The sequence below is a fragment of the Lagenorhynchus albirostris genome, chromosome 13 (genome assembly GCF_949774975.1).
Source record: "Lagenorhynchus albirostris chromosome 13, mLagAlb1.1, whole genome shotgun sequence".
Classification (NCBI taxonomy): Eukaryota; Metazoa; Chordata; class Mammalia; order Artiodactyla; family Delphinidae; genus Lagenorhynchus; species Lagenorhynchus albirostris.
Window position 1 is genome coordinate 5,797,843 of NC_083107.1, and position 20,943 is coordinate 5,818,785.

At 46.4% G+C, this 20,943-nt stretch overlaps 1 protein-coding gene and 1 long non-coding RNA gene across 9 annotated transcripts in view; one reads left to right on the forward strand and one right to left on the reverse strand.

The window, feature by feature from the left end:
* Positions 1-10,055: 10,055 nt before the first annotated feature.
* LOC132531803 (uncharacterized) lies at positions 10,056-18,466 on the reverse strand. Its single transcript, XR_009544230.1, has 3 exons — positions 17,563-18,466; positions 17,272-17,370; positions 10,056-10,148 (listed from the first exon to the last, which is right to left on the reverse strand). It is a non-coding gene; the product is annotated as an uncharacterized LOC132531803 (long non-coding RNA).
* A 159-nt stretch (positions 18,467-18,625) lies between these two features.
* TBC1D8 (TBC1 domain family member 8) overlaps positions 18,626-20,943 on the forward strand; it is a 126,678-nt gene continuing 124,360 nt past the window's right edge. For all 8 annotated transcript variants that reach the window (XM_060168859.1, XM_060168860.1, XM_060168858.1 and 5 more), the window contains exon 1: positions 18,626-18,915. In XM_060168859.1, the coding sequence (XP_060024842.1) occupies positions 18,789-18,915 (127 nt within the window). In that variant the 5' untranslated portion in view covers positions 18,626-18,788. The remainder of the gene's footprint in view (positions 18,916-20,943) is intronic.

Sequence of the window (20,943 nt, forward strand, 5' to 3'; positions counted from 1 at the left end):
ATAGCACAGGGAGATCAGCTCGGTGCTTTGTGACCACCTAGAGGGGTGGGATAGGGAGGGTGGGAGGGAGGGAGACGCAAGAGGGAGGAGATATGGAAACATATGTATATGTATAACTGATTCACTTTGTTATAAAGCAGAAATTAACACACCATTGTAAAGCAATTATACTCCAATAAAGATGTTAAAAAAAAATAGGTAGCTAGTGGGAAGCAGCTGCATTGCACAGGGAGATCAGCTCGGTGCTGTGTGACCACGAGGGGTGGGATAGGGATGGTGGGAGGGAGACGCAAGAGGGAGGGGATATGGGGATATATGTATACATATAGCTGATTCACTTTGTTATACAGCAGAAACTAACAAAACATTGTAAGGCAATTATACTCCAGTAAACATGTTAAAAAGAAAAAGACAATAAGTGTTAGATGCAGAGAAACTGGAACAGTCATACACTGTTGGTGGAGATGTAAAATAATGCGGCTGAGCAGTCTGGCAGTTCCTGAAAAAGTTAAACAGTTTCCATTTGACCCAGCAATTCTACTCCTAGGTATGTACCAACAGAACTGAAAACATATGTCCACGAAAAAAACTTGTACGTGAATGTGCATAGAAGCACTATTCCTGATAGCTAAAAAGGGGAAACAACCCAAATGTCCATAAACTGATGAATGGATAAACAAAATGTGCTCAATCCATATGATGGAATAACATTCAGCCATAGAAAGGAATGAAGTACTGACACGTGCTGCAATGTGGATGAGTCTTGGAAACATCACGCTAATTGAAAGAAGCCAGACACAAAAGGCATCATATTGTATGATTCCATTTTTATGAAATGTCTGGAATAAGCAAATCTATAGAAAGCAGATTGGTGTTTGCCAGGGGCTGGGAGGAATGGGGACTGGGAATTACTCTAATGGGTACTGGTTTTCTTTTAGCATATCTGATTAAAATGTTCTGGAATTAGATAGCACTGAAGGTTGTACAACCTTGTGAATCTACTAAAAACCACTGGATTGTACATTAAAAATTTTTTTTTGTTTTTGGCCACACCACACAGCATGTGGGATCTTAGTTCCCTGACCAGGGGTTGAACCTGTGCAGTGGAAGCATGGAGTCTTAACCACTGGACCCAGGGAAGTCCCTGGATTGTATACTTTTTTTTTAAATTTAATTTTATTTATTATTTTTAAATTTTTTGGCTGCATTGGGTCTTCGTTGCTGAGCGCGGGCTTTCCCTAGTTGCGGCGAGCAGGCTTCTCATTGCGGTGGCTTCTCTTTGCTGCGGAGCACGGGCTCTAGGCGCGCGGGCTTCAGTAGTTGTGGCTCGTGAGCTCTACAGCTCAGGCTCAGTAGTTGTGGCACATGGGCTTAGTTGCTCCGTGGCATGTGGGATCTTCCTGGACCAGGGATCAAACCTGTGTCCCCTGCATTAGCAGGCAGATTCCTAACCACTGCGCCACCAGGGAAGTCCCCTGGATTGTATACTTTTAAAATCATTTATTTATTTATTTGGCTGCGCCGGGTCTTAGTAGTGGCACGTGGGATCTTCGTTCTAGTTCACTAACCAGGGATCAAACCGAGGCCCCCTGCATTGGGAGTGTGGAGTCTTAACCACTGGACCACTAGAGAAGTCCCTGGATTGTATACTTTAACAGGTAAATTTTATGATGTGTGAATTACATCTCATAAAGCTGTTATTAAAAAACTAAAAACATTTATGCAGACATATAAATTAAAGGAATTTTCAAAATGTAAATACAATAGCCAACATATTATTTTGTCCAGGTTAAAATACTTTGGAAAATCTCCAGGCCAGTTAATTTAATTTAATTTAATTTTTTTTTTTTTTGTGGTACGCAGGCCTCTCACTGTTGTGGCCTCTCCCGCTGCGGAGCACAGGCTCCGGATTCGCAGGCTCAGCAGCCGTGGCTCACGGGCCCAGCCGCTCCACGGCATGCGGGATCCTCCCAGACCGGGGCATGAACCCGTGTCCCCTGCATCGGCAGGCGGACTCTCAACCACTGCGCCACCAGGGAAGCCCTCGTTTTTGTTTTTGTTGTTGTTGTTGTTTTTGTTTCCCTGGTCTTTCTCCCCCTTCCCTGTGAGTTCTGTAGGATGATGGTTCCTTCCCAGTTTTCTCCTTTGTCTAGAACTGCACCCAGAGGTGTGTTCTCAGCAAACAGCATGTGCTCCTCTTTCCCCTCCTCCATGCGTTCTGAAGAGGGCAGAGGTCAGAGCGCGGTGCTGGCCTATAAGGTCTGATGCTCACCTCCGTCTGCAGGCCTGAGCATGTGGCCCACTGCTGCTTTTTGTAGAGATTACATCACATGGTCTCAGCCTTCAAAGAACTCACATTCAGGGGCTTCCCTGGTGGCGCAGTGGTTAACAATCCGCCTGCCAACGCAGGAGACACAGTTTGATCCCTGGTTGGGGAAGATCGCACATGCTGTGGAGCAACTAAGCTTGTGCACCACAACTACTGAGCCCATGTGCCACAACTACTGAAGCACGTGCACCTAGAGCCTGTGCTCCACAACAAGAGAAGCCACCGCAATGAGAAGCCCGAGCACCGCAACGAAGAGTAGCCCCTGCTCGCCGCAACTAGAGAAAGCCCACGCACCGCAACGAAGACTCAACGTAGCCAAAAAAAAAAAATACAAAAAACCAAACAAAAAGCCTTACATTCAGAGGCATGTAAAATCTGAATGATAACGTGCATTTGAGGACACAGGACTGAAAGCAGGGTGGATGCGAGATGTAGTTTTCAATGTGTATCCTTTTGTACTGTTTTTACCATGTGTTATGGATGGAAGTGTGTACCCCCAAAATTCATATGTTGAAGTCCTGACCCCTGCTACACCTCAGAATGGGACTGTATTTGGAGACAACACTTTTAAAGAGGTAATTAAGGTTAAATGACATCATATGGTTGGGCCCTAACCCAATATTACTGGCGTCCTTATGAGAAAAGGAAGGGACACCAGGGATGCGATCCCACAGGGAAGGGGCCGTTTGAGGACAGAGCGGGAAGGCGGCCACCTGCAAGTCAAGGGAGAAATCTCACCAGAAACCAAACTTCCAAGCACCTTGACCTTGGACTTCCAGCCCCAAAACCATGAGAAAAAAATTTATGTTGGTTAAGCTGAAACCGCACAACTCAGATTGTGACTTGAACCCATGGGCCGGGACTCAAACCTGGCCAGAACCCAGATTGGGACCTGAACCCACTGTCTTTTCATTGAGATCGCACACCTGGCCTCAGGACTTAATGAAGCTCAGGTTCTTTATGTTTCACTGCAGAAAGAATTCAGTGAGAGACAAAGTGATAGGTAAGAAGTGGATTTCTTTAGAGAGAGACACATGCCAGAGACAGAATGCGGTCTGTCTCAGAAGGCGAGAGTCCCTGAAATATGGGGTGGTTAGTTTTTATGGGCTGGGTAATTTCATAGGCTAATGAGTGGGGGGATTATTCCAACTATTTCGGGGAAGGGGTGGGGATTTCCGGGAATTGGGCCACCGCCCACTTTTTGGCCTTTTATGGTCGGCCTCAGAACTGTCATGGCACCTGTGGGTGTGTCATTTAGCTAACGTATAATATTAGAGTGAGCTCACAGTGAGGCTCATAATCTACTGGAAGGCGAACCTTCCGCCATCTTGGACCTAGTTGGTTCTAACCAGTTTTTGCTGTATCCTCAAGGGCTATGTCATTGTTTTAAAGGTTGTGTTCTGACCCCTTCGCTCCTGTGTCAAAGCCACCCGTCTGTGGTATCTTGTTATGGCAGCCGTAGCAAAGCAGGACACTTTGTATGTTTTTTCGATCTTTGTTTATCCCATAAGAATAATCACGGTAATACAAAGGAACTTGCAATCTAATTCAAAAACACAATGCTATAGACTGAATGTTTCTGTTGCCCCCCACCCCCCTGTTCATATGTTGACACCTATTCCCCAATGTGTTGCTTTTAGGAGGTGGGGCTTTTGGGAGGTGAGCAGGTCATGAAGGTAGAGCCCTCATGAATGGGATTAGTGACCTTACAAAAGAGACCCCAGGAAACCCCCTTGCTCTTTCTGCCAAGTGAGAACACAGTGAAAAGACTGCCATCCACGAAGCAGGACTCCAATCCTCCGAATCTGTAGGCATCATCATCTTGGACTGCCCAGCCTCCAGAGCTGTGAGAAATATGTTTCTGTTGTTAATTAGCCACCCAGTCTATGGTATTTTTGTTAGAGCAGCCCGAACAGACTGAGATACACGAAAAGATAATGAATGAACGAAATGAGGAAATACATTGTCAGTTAGCAGGTGAGTGGATGGAGGAATAGCCATCCCCTTCTCCTGCCCTCAAGCTCTCCCTCCTCCACAGGCCTTCCTCAGCCAGGCCTCCTGGCTCTGTCCACTCTGTGCTTTCCTCTCCCCGTCCTGCCTTTCAAAGTCCCAGCTCCAGGGGCACCTGCTTGGGGAAAAGCTTTTCCTACCAACCAGAGCATAATTTTGTTTTCCTCTAGACTCTAAGAGAAGTCGCTGCCTCCAAGCTTCATTTTGAAAAAGATTTTGTCTTAGTCCCATTTATTTTGTCATGTCTGTGAAGACTGGGCCCACCCTATGAGTCTAGAAGGCTCTCCCTGGAAATACTTGTTTTTGGTTGACTGAGTCTAGCAGTTACCTCCAATCAGAAGACCAAAGAAGATAAAACCCCATCAGTTCCATCTACTTAATTGCTTTTAAAAGAAATGTCTTGATTTTTCTAAGTATGGGTTTGAAGGGCTCGTTCCAGGAATAGGAATTTTATTTTTTATCTATTTATTTTTCCCATATTAAATTTTAATAGATATTGCCAAATTGGTCTCCAAAGTGACGTCATCCATTTGTAATCTCACCAGCTATGTATGAGAGGACCTATATCCCTACACTTGACGTTGACACATGTGAATGTTTGCCAATCTGATGGGAATAAACATGTCAAGTTAATTTGCGTTTCACTTTTTTACTAATAAATTGAGCGTCTTTTAACATGTGTCTTAATCCTTTATAATTTCAGAAGAGGAGCTTTTAAAATGTTTCTACAGGTTTCATTTTAGTCTTTGCTATAGTATAATTTTCCAAAAGGTAACATCATTACTCTCATGCAAATATAAAATGAAAATGTCAAAGATTTAGTCAACTCAGTTAATGAGGGAACAATTAAGACGTTGTGACTAATCAGATGCTACAAGCATTTGCCAAACTCGGGCTATATCGGCAATTTAATACATTGCTAGTTTGGACACAGAACTGGATAATGTCCAACAGGGCCATAAGCCTTTCAAAGCCTTTGGGGTTGTCTGTTCCATGGGAGAGAAATTAATTTGCATTTCCACTAGAGAAAAATCTACAAGTTAACCTCTGTTCCTATGGACTTATAAAACAAGGAAATGCCAAGGCTAGTGTGCTGAAAAGGAACCCCTGGTAATCTCTTTGGCTCATTTCCAAGCATCTAAAACAATGCCCAGTCCCTTGGGATAGGGTTTGGGTGCACTAACCTAAGAAATGGGAATCAGTGCTGCCAGAAGTGCTTCCTTGGAGTTGCTAGGTGACGGGGAGGAGTCTGTGGATTTTGGTTGCCTATCTTCCCACGTTCTCAGCAATGGAAATAGATCATTTGAGGTTGGCTATTTGTCTTGGTAAACTGAGGAAATTATTGGCCTCGGCCATCAGGAATTAAATTAATCATTCCTATCTCTAAAGGTGATTTTCCTAAATTCATTCTACCCGTTCTCTAACTCCTGCTCATTCCTTAAAATTAAAAAAACCTATATTTAACAGAATACATAATTTTATAAGACATATCTTTCTTTAAACTTATAACAACATCCCCCTATGCTCCATCCCCCCCACCCGTCATGGCTACTCCCCAGAGACAACCTCTTTCAACTCTTTTTGCACTTCTGCTATTTACATCCCTATTTTTAAATAATAGGCTTATACTGCTAATTCTTTATTTTTAATGTATATATTATCAATTCACTTCCTATCATGAAAGATGAGAAGTTCTTCTACCCTTCCCTTTCCACGAAACTCTACACTGGCCCCACATCCTCCCACCACAGCCATATTATATTTCATTAAAATCAACACTCAGTGATTATGTTATTTTGATTAAATTAATACTAAAGTATAATATAAGCATGTTATTTTAATATATAATCAAGCATATATTAATCATATATATTATATATTATTATATACAATAATATAAGTATGTTATTTTAATTAATCACAGCCAAGCCATAATTATATATGATTACCTCTCTCTCTTTGTAAAATTTAATCCCCCTTGTGTTAAACATTTCTTCATTTTAAAAGTTAGCCTAAGGGGAAAAGGGGGGGTGGGAGGAATTGGGAGATTGGGATTGGCACATATACACTATTGATACTATGTATAACATAGATAACTAATGAGAACCTGCTGCATAGCACAGGGAACTCTACCTAACACACCATGGTGACCTAAATGGGAAGGAAATCCAATAAAAAGGGGATATATGTATATGTATAGCTGATTCATTTTGCTGCACAGTAGAAACTAACACAACATTGTAAAGCAACTATACTCCAAAAACAATTAACTTTAAAAAATTGGCTTAGTTTTCTAGGTGTTCAATGTAAATTCTTTCTCAAACCCTCTGTCGGAGCCATCAAGCTCCTCTCAACCCAGTTCCTTTCAATCAGATGATGGTCCTTAGGTTCTTAAGTGTCCTGCTGCCTCGGGCTGCCTGCACCATGCAGGACTGCTGTGCTGGGACCACCTTGACCCTTGTCCGGAGAGTTCCCTTTGACTCCCCTCTCTTGAGTTTTCTACTTCCTGGCTCCCATTTCCTCCCTCTTTTCACAATTTTCAGTATTTCCTGATCAAGTATATGTGGCAAGCAAAGCTTTTGAAATATTTGAGCTTGTCTTTACTGGATTAACACACTATACTGGATTCATAGTTTGGCTGGGTATAATATTCCTAGTCTAAGATCATTCTCTCAGATTTCTGAAGGTCTTGTTCCACTGTCTGCCAGCTTCCAGTGTTGTGGTTGAGGAGTGTAATGTTGCTCTGATTCCTCCTCTTTTGTTTGTGATCTGTTTCTCCTCCTTGGAAGGTTTTAGGGTCTTATTTTTACCCTGGGTCCTCTGAAATAGCAGGATGATGTGCCTCAGCAAAGGTCTTTTTTTGCTTGTGGGGCTATACCCTTTCAATGGAATCCTTAAATTTTAGCTTTCATTGAAAGTGGGGCCTTGTAAACATCAATAGTGGTGATGAAGTGAAAGAGGGGGATTCGAAATGTAATCTAGTGAGTAACAATCAGAAATCATGCCAGGATAAGAGGAGGACCCCTACTCTTATTGGTCCAGTGGTGGATGAATAGGCAAAGAAAACATTTTTAAGCCAAATCATGGGGACTCAGCAAGAACAGTATAATTTGTACCTTGGGAGGATTCTAGTTTACGGAGATTCTTCTAATTTATCAGAATCCTCTTTCTACGAAGAAGCTTATTCTTGAAATAGAAGGCAGAGTATGTATCAGATGTAGATCAGCAATCTTTCAGAGCTCATTAGAGTGTTTCAAGGCTTTGTCCTTTGATTTAATACTATTGTGGTGTAAATGAAAGGACCATTTATTTTGTGGGGGTTATTAGTATAGGTTCTCTGTCTCATAAGGAAATGAAACAAACCAGTTGCAAAGCAGGGAAAGAATCTGGAACAGGACATGGCTCCTTTGTACATTTCCTAACTGTGTAATTTTCATTGGCACACGTGCAGACTCACAAGCACTGCCATTTGATACAATGTCTCCGATTATAACTTTTTTTTGAAATGCAAAACACGCTAAGAACATAAGATTTACTTTTCCCTCCCTCCCTAGTTCTCCTGTCTCTTTTGGCCTCATTCTTGTGCCTTAGTTTTCCAGGGAGAAGAGTCTGATCTGGTTGAGGCTGCATAGTCCCTACGAGGGGAATTTCTAAGGAGATGGACGTGAACTGTATTTGGTTGGACTCTTTCCAAACATGTTGACATTCTTTATGTAAGTACAGACATAGGGGGGAAAATGCAAGCAGAGGTTAGATGAACTGTCCTACAGTCTAGAAGGGGATGCCAGGACCCTCCCGCTGCACCAGTCCCTGAAGAGGGTGCTTTTAATGGCTACATTCTTTTTTTTTTTTTAAACTGCTGCTTTTATTTTATGTTATTTATTTATTTATTTTTTTGGCCACGCAGCGCAGCATGAGGGATCTTAGTGCCCTGACCAGGGATCGAACCCAAGCCCCCTGCAGTGGAAGCATGGAGTCTTAACCCCTGGACCGCCAGTGAAGTCGTGATGGCTGTATTCTAACTAAGCCACAGATCCGTAGAGTCCTGTGATCCTAGGAGGGCAGACAGTGGTTGTAGTGTTGGCAGTAACTTACCTTGAAAAAATATATATATATGTATATTTTAATCCTCACTCTAGATACAGCATCAGACACCCTAATGCTAAGCACAGATACACACGCCAGGGGTGGCTAGGGAGCATATAATCAAATGCCCACACTCCAGCTGTCTTTCTCTCTAATCCACAACAGAGAATTTGTTAACTGGTCCAATGGGTGTTAGAAAAGTGATTTTATTGTTGACATTCGTTTCGTTTGAGAGATAGGTGGGCTAAAATTTAGCAAGCCCTTCACCTCTCATCCCTGGAATGGTATCTAAGGCTTGAACTGAATGGTCCTATGTCCAACTTCTGACTCAGAGGATTCTGGTTGACTGATGCCAACCAGGGAATTACTTCTGGGACATGGTTGTGGTTTTGTCTTGACATTAACATATAATGCCAGGTGCGGTGAGACCTGAGACTTAGGGAGCTTAAAAAACACAGTGTAGGGGCTTCCCTGGTGGCGCAGTGGTTAAGAATCCGCCTGCCAATGCGGGGGACACGGGTTCGAGCTCTGGTCCGGGAAGATCCCACATGCCGTGGAGCAACTAAGCCCGTGGGCCACAATGACTGGGTCTGCGCTCTAGAGCCCGCGAGCCACAACTACTGAGCCCGTGTGCCACAACTACTGAAGCCAGCGCGCCTAGAGCCTGTGCTCCGCAACAACAGAAGCCACCGCAATGAGAAGCCCACGCACCGCAACGAAGAGTAGCCCTCACTCGCCACAACTAGAGAAAGCCCGCGCACAGCAACGAAGACCCAACACAGCCAAAAAATCTCAGAAAAAAAAAAAAACCCAAAACACGGTGTAGGACTATATTGGGCTTTCTTTTTATGTTCAATACATGTTTGCGTTTGGTCTGTGACTTGCTTCCATTCAAACAAATTACCTTTTGTTAAGTGTATGGGGCTGGGGGTGGGGTGGGGGGACCCTCAGCCCTGACTTATCTCAAACCAGTGGTGAGTACTGACATTTACCAAAAAAGAATCTACCAGCTACGTATGACCACACTGACTAAGGTCTGTTTTCAATAGTGGTTCATGTGGTTAGGTCATGATTTGTGACTTACTAACCTCCTTTCCTGGATTTAAAAGTGAAAAATGGGGCTTCCCTGGTGGCGCAGTGGTTGGGAGCCTGCCTGCTGATGCGGGGGACGTGGGTTCGTGCCCCGGTCCGGGAAGATCCCACATGCGGCAGAGCGGCTGGGCCCGTGAGCCGTGGCCGCTGAGCCTGCGCGTCCGGAGCCTGTGCTCTGCGGCGGGAGAGGCCACGGCAGTGAGAGGCCCGCGTACTGCCAAAAAAAAAAAAAAAAAAGTGAAAAATGAGTCCAGTGGCCTCTGCTGTTCTATGCTCCCCTGTGCTTGAGAGAATGTCTTCACCACCTGAAAGCACCTTCAGAACTGCCGGCAGAGAAAAGAGATGTCGCACGTGTGGCCAGGGCCAGGGTGGGATTAACCCAGAGGTGATTATAACAGTTGCCATTTGGAAGATGTATGTGGGGCAAGCCCTGTGGTAGGTGTGAGACTTAGCTTACCTTATTTAGGCCTTGTAACATCTCAGTGAGACGTGCATATTCCAATCAAGAAATGGAAACCGTAAGAGGTTAAGGAACTTGCCTGTGGTCTCACGGCTGGGAAATGGGGAAGCAGCATTTGGAATCCAGGTCTGCCTTCTTTGAAGCCCATGGAACTTGGGTGATGGATCTAATCTTCATCGAAAGTAATGGTAAGGAAAAAAAGTGATGTTACTCTTCTATGAATCAGACTGAAATCAACTAAGTGCACATTAACGGAGAAAGTGTTAGTTTGTGATTCAGAAAAGCCTAGGAACAAATGCTGGTTCTGCCACCTACCAGATACGTGCTATTAGCAAGTACTAAATTTTTCTATGGGCCTGAGTTTCCTCATCTGTAAAGTGGGACTCATTTTACTTTCTTTTCAAATGTATTGTGAAAAATGAGTGACATTGGAAATACAGCAAGCACTGTACTTAATGCATAGCGGTCCTCCTGTGTGCTTTCGCCCTTGGGGGAATGTCCCCTTGGTAAGATATGGAGGCAGATATTAAATTCATTCATCTTTGCATCCCAGGAATTTCAGACAGCGCTAGCCTGTTGAACATTCTCACTGAATGTTCTTTGACTTAACTGATCTAGAACGTATTCTGTGACTGACTGTGAGCAGGGCTTTGAGCCCACGGGGCAGAAGGCAGTGTTATAGGAATATGCGGACAAGCACAGGGGGGCTTTCACTGCATGTTAAGATCAAATGGGCAGTCAGGAGTGGAAATACCATCCATGCCCTAAAGGACAGGGCCACCCTTCACAGGATTCCTGATCTAAGAGGAAACAAAGTCGCGATTTGGAGAAGTCATAAAGCTAAATATGTGAGCCGACAGTCAAGTCAAATAGGAGGACCAGAAGTACTGTTCGAAAGAAAACCAGGGGCTTCCCTGGTGGCGCAGTGGTTGAGAGTCCGCCTGCCGATGCAGGGGACGCGGGTTCGTGCCCTGGTCCGGGAAGATCCAACATGCCGCGGAGCGGCTGGGCCTGTGAGCCATGGCCGCTGAGCCTGTGCGTCTGGAGCCTGTACTCCTCAACGGGAGAGGCCACAACAGTGAGAGGCCCACGTACCGCAAAAAAAAAAAAAAAGAAAAAAAGAAAACCAGTAATTTCACAAACATATATTGTTTAGGATTAAAAATTTTAAACTATTACATTTAGTATCTAATTGGAAACTAATGGAGGGTTATAGATAACAAAACTGACAATTTTATTAAGAATTAAATAGCATGGTTGTGAACAGAAACCAAACATGTTCTCTTAGGATTTCCTCAGCGCTTCAGGTCTAAGTCCTGAAATATTCAGTTTTTCATTTCCAATTCCTCTTTCGTTTTCAGTTTTTATCCATTGCATGTGTGAAGGGAAGATCAAGGGGCAAGAGAGGAGGTGAGAAGGAAACTGACATGGCAGTCTTGGCAGGGACATAGGAGTCAGGGCTGGGGGTCTAGAGAGGATTCCCAGCCCAGAGCCAACCCCAAGTAGAAGCAATGATGACACAGACGGACTTGTACATGCAGCTTCCCTCCACTCCCGGAGAAGAGGCTTTTAGTGTTTCTTAACAAACCTGTGGCCAATTTGGTCAGCCACCTGACAAAACCCTAGCTCTAACCGTAACCTGACCCTAAATCTAAGCAAATGGTGGTGATGAAGTTTTGATGAGTGGCGTGCTTTCATTTCATTTTTTTTTTTTTTTTTTTTTTTGGCGGTACGCGGGCCTCTCACTGTTGTGGCCTCTCCCGTTGCGGAGCACAGGCTCCGGACGCGCAGGCGCAGCGGCCATGGCTCACGGGCCCAGCCGCTCCGCGGCATGTGGGATCTTCCTGGACCGGGGCACGAACCCGTGTCCCCTGCATCGGCAGGCGGACTCCCAACCACTGCACCACCAGGGAAGCCCTACACGTTATCTTTTAAAGTGTACGATTCAGTGGTTTTCAGTATCTTCACAATGTTAGGCCAGCATCACCCCATTTTCCAAAACATTTTCATCACTCCAAAGGAAACCCTGTACCCATAAAGCAGTTACCCTTAATTTCTCCCATTCATTCCTCCCCTCAGCCCATAGCAGCCACTAATCTACTTTCCACTTCTATGGATTTGCCTATTCCGGACATTTCATATAAATGGAATCATATAATATGTGCTTCTTCATGTCTGGTTTCCGTTTGGTATAGTGGGTTTCAAGATTCATCCATGTTGCATTGGGGCATATGCCAGTACTTCATTCATGGCTGAATAATACTCTGTTGTTTGGATATAACAGATGTTGTGTACATGTTGTTGGACATTTGTGTTGTTGCCACTTTTTAACTATTACGAGTAATGTTGCTATGAACCTTCATGTAAATTTTTGTGTGAACATAGGTTTTCTTTCCTTTTTAAAAATTATTTATTTATTAGCTGCGTTGGGTCTTAGTGGGCTCTTCATTGTGATGCGCAGGCTTCTCTCTAGTTGTGGTGTGTGGGCTCCAGAGCACGGGCTCAGTAGTTGTGGTGTGCGGGATTAGTAATACCCTGTGGCGTGTGGGATCTTAGTTCCCCAACCAGGGATTGAACTGGCGTCCCCTGCATTGCAAGATGGATTCTTAACTACTGGACCACCCAGGGAATCCAGAACATAGGTCTTCAATGTTTTCATTCTCTTGGGTATATATACCTAGGAGTAGAATTGCTGGGTCAATAGTAACTTCATGTTTAACTTTTTGAAGAACTTTCAAACTGTTTCTCAAAGTGGCTACACCATTTACATTTCCAACAGCAATGTGTGACAGTTCCAGTGTCACCAACACTTGTTAGTGTCCATGTTTTTTCTTCTTTTAATTACAGCCACCCTCGTGAGTGCAATGCGGTATCTCACTGTAGCTTTGATGTGCATTTCCCTGATGGCTAATGATGGTGAGCATCTTTTCATGTGCTTATTGTCTATTTGCATATCTTCTTGGGAGAAATCTCTGGCTATTTTCTTTTAATATTCCAGTTCACCAATGCACTTTGTGTGATTTACTGTTATACCTATGTGTGGAGTTCTTAGTTTCAGGTATTGTATTGTTCCATTCTAGGATTTCTATTTGACCTGTGTGTGTGTGTGTGTGTGTGTGTGTGTGTGTGTACACACACACACACACACATATATATATATATATATCTCCACTTCTTTGCTGAAATTCTCTATATTTTCATTGCAATTCTTGAACTTATTATTTACATATATTCTACTCTGTATCTGGTAACTCCAATATCTGGCTATTTCATGAATTTGTTACTAATAGGTTTTGTTCTTTTCTCTTGATTTTTAGTCATGTGGTCTTGTTTCCTCTTATGCCTGGTAATGTATTGATGCTGAATATGGAGTATGAAAGACCATGGAAAAAAAGTGAGTCTTTGGATGGTGTTATCATCTATTGGGAGAATTTACTTTTGCTCCTGGTGGGTCATTAAGGTTGGGGGAAGCATTTGAATCAGGCATTGGGATGCTTGTGGGCTTGGCAGGTCTAGTCTTTGTGAAGGCTTGTCTTCTTCTGGGTCTTCTCTACTCTGAGGAAGTAACGCTTTGGGGATCCTAACTCCAGTTTTTATCTCTCTGGCCCTGTAAATGTCCAGAAGGTGTGCTTGGCTTCTTAGTCTCCGAGCTGCCACTTGGAATCTGCAAATACTTAGAGGGGAAGAACTTGATCCTATGTCTGGCTCACCTCCTCAGATTCTTGCCGCCTCAAGTCCTTGCTGCCACAGTAGTTCTCTCATGACTTGAAGAAACAGATTTAAAAACAATACTTTGTCCAGCTTTTATGGTGGTTTTTGGCGGGAGGATTGGTCTTTAACTGCCATTACTAGAAGAAGTTTCCCACATTTCTCAATGTCTTGATGAAGATGCATGTTGTGGTTGTAGGGTGGTGGTCTTGATGGCCAGGGGTATGGTATGCTTGTGGGGTGTTGGTTGAGTAGGTTGCATATAATATATCAACTCAAACATTCTAATCTCCTAAGCCTTCAAACCCTTTCCTTAGTCTACAATATGCCAGAGAAGTTTTAGCATCTCATCCTCATTGAATTTAGGCCATTATTAAATCCAGGCTTCAATAAACCAAGGAATCAAACCTTAGAGCCACTCAGATGTGCTGAATATAACACATTACATGAGGAGTCCCGAGTGAGTGTATGTACGTTTGTAAATCTTGCTGATTCCAACCTTACATTTCATCCCTCTTGGTGTAACACTGTAGATTCCATTCCCATACATGACCCTCAGCTTCCTCTCAATACACATGGGCAAGATATTCCAACTTCCTTGGTGTATAATCTACCTCCACCTCATCCCCAGCAGACCTTGCGGTTTTCTTCTGGGCTCAGTGGGGAGTTTATTCTTGCTATGGGCCTGGAGTCAATGAGGTGCAGTGTGGGCAGGTTTTGAGAACGGGCATCCAGATGGGAGACAAAGGCCCCAGGTGAAAGGTCTTCTTGTGAGTGATTGCTAATTTCCTTAAACAGGGGAAGAGGGGCTGCTTCTGTAGGCAGGGGAGGCTTGGGGTTCGGGAGCTCAGCTTTTTAAAAAAATTTAATAATATATTAGTATTGTTTGTTCAGCATCTCTAGAATCTACAATTATGTTTTTTATTTGCATTTATGAAGCTCTATTTTGAATCTTCCCCCCCCTCCCTCTTTCTTTCTCTTTCTATTGATCAGTCTTTCTAAAGAGTGTATTAATTTTTCAATATCCAACTTTTGGGTTTATCTGTTTTCTCTATTATTTATTTATTTATTTAGGCTGCACCAGGTCTTAGTTGCGGCATGTTGGATCTTCATTGAGGCATGCAGGATCTTTGTTGCAGCATGCAGGATCTTTACTTGTGGCATGTGGGATCTTTTAGTTGCGGCATGAGGACTACTTAGTTGCGTCATGTGAACTCTTAGTTGCGGCATGCACGCGGGATCTAGTTCCCTGACCAGGGATCGAACCCAGGCCCCCTGCGTTGGGAGTGCAGAATTTTACCCACTGTACCACCGTGGAAGTCCCTCTATTACACATTTGTTTTAATAAATTTTGTTGATAATGTTTTGGATAATTTTGTCAATATATGTTCTAATTCTGTTGTTCTCTGTCTCCTCTTCATTTCTTTGAGTTTCTGCATTCAACTTTTTAAAAAATTGAGATATAATTGACATAAAATGCTGTGTAAGCTTATGGTGTACAACATACTGATCTGATACATTTATACTGCAATATGATGGCCATTGTAGTGTTAGCTAACACCTCTATGGCATCACATAATTATCACTTTTTCTGTGTCCACCCAAATATTCCCATCACAATCTATGGTCCTGCTCCTTCGTGGTCAATGTCCTAATCTTAGCAAGAGAATTTGCTGAGGTTGAACACTTAAACTTTGCAGTAAAGGGAAAAGAATCTGAAAGAGAATGGACATAACTATCTATCTGAATCACTGTGCTGTACACCTGAAACTAATACAATATCGTAAATCAACTATACTTCAGTAAACCACCCCCCCCCCCCCCCCCGGCAACTTTGCAACAACTTTGTAACCTGAACAATTATATTTAGGATCTGAGGATGACCCCTGTGTGTCCTGCAGCTGTACCCTATAAAGGATTCTTTGAATGCCACCATATCTTTATATTGAGATTGAAATTTAAAACTTCATGCTTATTTAAAAAAAAAACTCTTCAGGGCAGTCAGAAACAGCCATCTCACTCTACACTCTTTGTAATTATCATCATTATCATAGCAATCAGTGTAACAGCAGCAACGGCCCTGCACGCCTTGTCCCCTATCTGCCCATCACACTACCACCAGGGCTCACTTGAGTAATCCTGTGGCCGCTCTATGTCATAGATTACCACACCCCTTTTGCTCCCAATGCATGCACAAATATGTGAGTAGCCCAGCCAGAATTCCATATTGAGGAACTGTGTGTGCTGGGGGCCTTCCTGGCGTCAGTCAAGGTCCTGGCAGGAAACAGAACCCAACTCAAGAGACCTGCTACTGAACAGGCATGGGCAAGATTAGGAAGCCACCTGTATGAGTTTGCTAGGGCTGCCATAAGAAAGTACCACGAAGTATGTGGCTTAACAACAGACATTGTCTCACACTTCTGGAAATCCGAGATCAAGGTTGGTTCCTTCTGAGGGAAGGATCTGTTCCAGGCCTCTCTCCTAGCTTCTGGTAGTTCTTTGGCTTGTGATAGTCTAACTCCAATCTTCACATGTAATCTTCACATGCTGTTCTCCCTTTGTGCCTGTCTGTGTCCAAATTTCCCATTTTATAAGGACACCAGTCATACTGGATTAGGGTCCACCCTAACGAGCTCATTGTAACTTAATTACACCTTCAATGACCCCATTTCCAAATAAGGTCACATTCTGAGATACTAGGGATTAGGACTTCAACGTATGAGTGTTTTGGGGGACACCCCTAACACCAACCTTGAGTGCCCAGAGATGAGTGACAGTGGGAAGCTGTTACCACCTGTGCTGGATACTCTCCACTGCCCCCTCCAGTTCCCCTCTCCAACCTTCACCTTGCCCTGTGCCCAGGAGCCCGATCTCTACAGATGGCATCGCCTGGGCTCCCTTGCCTTTTGGCTTCTATTTGACTTGGCTAATGGGCACAGGCAGGAGCCTCGTGGGTGGGAGGAGAGAGAGGTCAGTGCACCGTACCCCACAGGACCCTTCCCATCCTCTCCCAGCTGCTTTCACAGATCACTTTCCGTGATTTAATGTCATATAGTTTATATTTACTATTTGGCAGATATTAAGAGCTTAATAATGTTTAAAATATGGGTGAGTGTATATGTGGATTGTTGCACTTCCAAGAACTTCTGTACACTTAGTAATAATAGCTGACATTTATTATGTGTGTTCTAAGCACTTGAATATATTATACACTGGATAGTACCTATAAAGGAGGTGCTATGATTATCCCAATTTTAGAGCTGAGTAGACTGAGACTCCCTGAGTTTCCTATCTTGCCCAAGGTCAAGGCTGCACAGTGAACTAGTAGCAGGAATGGGATTTGATCTAGGGCAGTCTGTCCCTAGAGGTATGCCCTAAACCACAAAGACATATGTGCTGATCTGCTCACTAGACCTGCCCTCCCGACTTGACCTTGCGCCAAACACGTTCATTTTCCAAGCCCCAGTCAAACCACGGCTGTTCTGCGGGGTTTTCTCAGTCCCCTCCCAGAGGAACTGACCCTTCATTCTGTGCACCCCACTGTCCCCAGCATGACGCCCATGACACTTTGTGCCTGCTTTCCTACCTGAGTCCTTCAGGGCAGGGAACCCTGTTCCACTCATGTCCGCAGTTCCAGGGCCTGGCAGCGCATCTGACCGTCGGGGGTGGGTGCCGGCAACTATTCCTGGAAGGAATATTTTCTAGTCATCCCTGCCCACCCTGAGCGCTCTGCGGCACCCAAGTCCCCCTGAGAACAGCTGACTCCCTCCCTCAGTTGTGCTCAGGGGATATTTGTCCATGGCCTGCACTTCTGGACCACAGCTGCCCCTGCCCCCTGGGTGGGCGGTCCCGTTTGTCCTGGGCACAGGGCTCTTACCTGGCTTCTCACGTGCTGGGTCAGATATGGGTTTCTGATCCTCTACAGACAGATTCCTTGGCCTCCAGTGAAGCAGTTCTACTCAGTTCCCAGGAATCTTGTGGGAGCTTTACTTCAGTTTTGTCCTAATGAAGTCACATGTTGTCAGGGGTCCCTTTGTCAAAACCCGAGGGTCATGTTGGAGTTTCTTTCCCTCTCTTTCTAGGATGTTGGATTTAACTGCTTCCTTGAGGAGACGCCTCGGAGTCCCCCTCAGCTGTTCAAGGCCAGCGTCCACGTGTCTATTTCTACCACGCTTTGAGGAAATACTTTTAAAGCCCTACCTGCATATTCGCTATAGCTTTTCTTTACTATCACCTACTCCATACTTCTCAGCTTTTCAATTCTCTGAGAACCAGCGTGCCTGGTTTCGTTCCTGGGTAGGGGACCTGCAGGGGAGCCCTAATATCGGCATCTTCTGTGCCCACGAGGGGCGTCCGGTGTTGAGTTTGGTGTGAACCTTGCCGCAGGGTCCTACAACATCGCCGCTTCTTCAGCAGCTCCGAGGGATCCCTCGTGAGATCACGGAAAACGTACGCTCAGCGTTTAAAAAATTCGGAAAATAATTTTTAGCTTTTAACGCTGTTTTTTGGTTATTTGTAAAAACATTTCTTGTTATTTTAAGTGCCGTGTTATTCCAAACACACGTGGATTTCCTGGGGTGCATTCTGTCCCTCCTAAGGTAAATGCCCTAGCTCGGCAAACTGCAGCTGGGACAACAAGATGTCTTTTTCACCATCGCCTCCTCTTCCTCCTGCTGCTCTCCGGGCTGTCTCCCCGCAGGGGCGTTGGAGAGAAGAGGGGCCGCGGCGCCCGCCGCGAGCGTAGAGGGAGAGGCGGGGAGCCCGGCAGCCGGGATTGGACTTCCTCCCTCCACTCCGGAACTGCGCTGGAGCCGCCGGGACTCGGAAACCCTGGCGGCGCCGCAGGAGCCGGCGGGGTGGGCGGGGCGCGGCCGGTGGGCGGGGCGAAGCGACCCGTGGGCGGGGCCGGGGCGGGGCCTGCGCGCTTTTCTGCGCGGGCCGCGAGCGGCGAGCTGCGCCCGCCGCGCTGCCCGGACTCACGAGCGCAGGGCGCCGGCTGGCTGCGCTCCCCTCCGCCGCCGCCTCCTCCTCCTCCCGAGTGGGCTCGGCCCGGCGGCCAGGGCGATGTGAGCCGGGGCCCGCGGGCGCGGCCGGACCTCCGCGATGTGGCTCAAGCCCGAGGAGGTGTTGCTGAAGAACGCCTTGAAGCTCTGGGTGACTCAGAAGAGCAGCTGCTACTTCATCCTGCAGCGGCGCCGCGGCCACGGCGAGGGGGGCGGCCGGCTCACGGGTAAGGGGCGCGCCGGGGCGGGTGGGCGCAACGGCCGGGCCCGGACCTCGCTCCCCGCCAGGCCTGCGGCCCCAGTCCGGGGCTGCGGCGCAGGTGGCGGTTTTGTGGGAGACGCCGGGCCGGCCCTGCCTCGGGCTTGTTTTCCTTTCTCCTGCCTCTCTCCTGCAAACTCCCGTCGAGGTGGTGGCAGAAGGGACTTGCGGGCTCGTTCATTTTCCCGGGCGGGGCAGGTGCCTTCGCCGCCTGGCCCGGTGACCGCCCGGAGGCCAGACTTGGCTCGGGAAGCGAAGGAGAGACGCCGGCTGGAGCGAGGGCCGCCCGGGGAGGAGCGGGGCCGTCGTGCGGGGCCAGGTGACAGCGGGTGCGCCCCGGCCATCTGGACGCGCCCGAGGCTCCAGGTGGTGTCGCGGCTGGGGACACACGGCCGGCCCACGGTGGGGCGCAGCTCGGGAGGCTCTGGCAATCCGGGACTGTCGGGCGGGTGAACGAGGCGGGCCGGGCGGGCCTGGGACGGTCTCCACGCCCGGAGGAGGAACGCAGGTGGTACGAATCGCGAGCTCGTGATCTTAATAGCAGAACTGAGCAGGTCAGTTCCCCGCCCCCATCCCTTCACTTTCCTCCTAGGAATGAAAGGAGGAAAAAAACTCAGGCTTGTAAAATTTATTTAAAAAAAAAACATTTTTTTTCCTCTAAAAGTTATGGTCCAAAACTCCTTGAAAATCAGGCCTTTGGATAACTTGCATTAGCTGGGACACCTGTTTAAAAGGTCAACAGAGGAACAATATGAGGCTTTTCCAGTTGTATCTAGGGAAGCTATATGGAATTTCAGATTTTGGAATCTGAAATAAGAGGGACTTTAGATCTTCCCATTTTGTCCCTCCTTATGCCAAGGAGGAGACCAGGGCGGGGGAGAGGGCAGTCAAGGGGACGAGCTTGGATCCCTGGGCCCATTGTTGGTGACTGCTGCTTGTTTATTCTGGGGGAGGCCCTCCTGGAGTAAAGGCTACGGGGAAATGCGATTCATACGTCCTGAAAGGGCAGAACCAGGGCATTACCCTTCCCACACTTTAGGCCGGGGAGGCCGGAAAGCAGGCAGTTGGATTCGGTAGGGAGGGTAGACTTCACTGAGCCTCAAGGAGTCAGCCGGAGTTGGTGGGATTTCTGGATGGAAGGGGCAGTGGGGTGACCTGTGGTCGTGGTGGGCAGCAGGTGGGCCTGCTCTGCGAGCTCTGTGAAGCTCTGAGTGGGGGAGTTAGCGTAGGAGGTTGGGTGGGCCTCCTGGGCCCCTGGGCAGCACAGTGACACTTAGTGCCTGGGCTCTCGGGAAACGGAGGCTGGTGGCGCCCTGTGGGGCTCATCAGAGGCGAAGAGGCCAGAGGAGGGGTTCATCTCCCCAGTCCTTTGAAGGCTGTGTATCTTAATCATTGGTGCGTTAAACACAGCACCTGGGCTATAAATGGTCTCCTTTAGTAGAGGGTGAGGACAGGGCTTGAAGATTTGTGACAGCAAACATAGGAACGTCGGTCCAGCAAACGTTCATTGACTTAGTTCGGCACACACTGACTGTGGGATGCTCCTCCTGTGGCTACTTTGGGAAGGACTTCAGGTTATTCACCATCCAGCAGGGGAGGTGGGTCCAGACCTGGAGGGCAAAGCCTCAGATCCCGTGCCTGATGGAGGTTCAGGATGCCTTCCCTGCTGGAGAGCCTGCTTTGAGGTCCAGTCTGTCTGAGATGAACTCAAAATGATGCTCTCACTCCTGCTGCATTCCAAAATCAAGCAGGGCTGTAGCACCTGTGCCTTTGGGCTTTACTTTGGTTTGGGTTTGCTGTGAGTATGCACAATTTTCTTATTCTTTCTTTATTTTTTTAATTTATTTTTTGGCTGTGTTGGGTCTTCGTTGCTGTGCCCAGGCTTTCTCTAGTTGCGGTGAACGGGGGCTTCTCCTTGCAGTGGCTTCTCTTGTTGCGGAGCACGGGCTCTAGGCACATGCGCTCAGTAGTTGTGGCTCGCGGGCTCTAGAGCGCA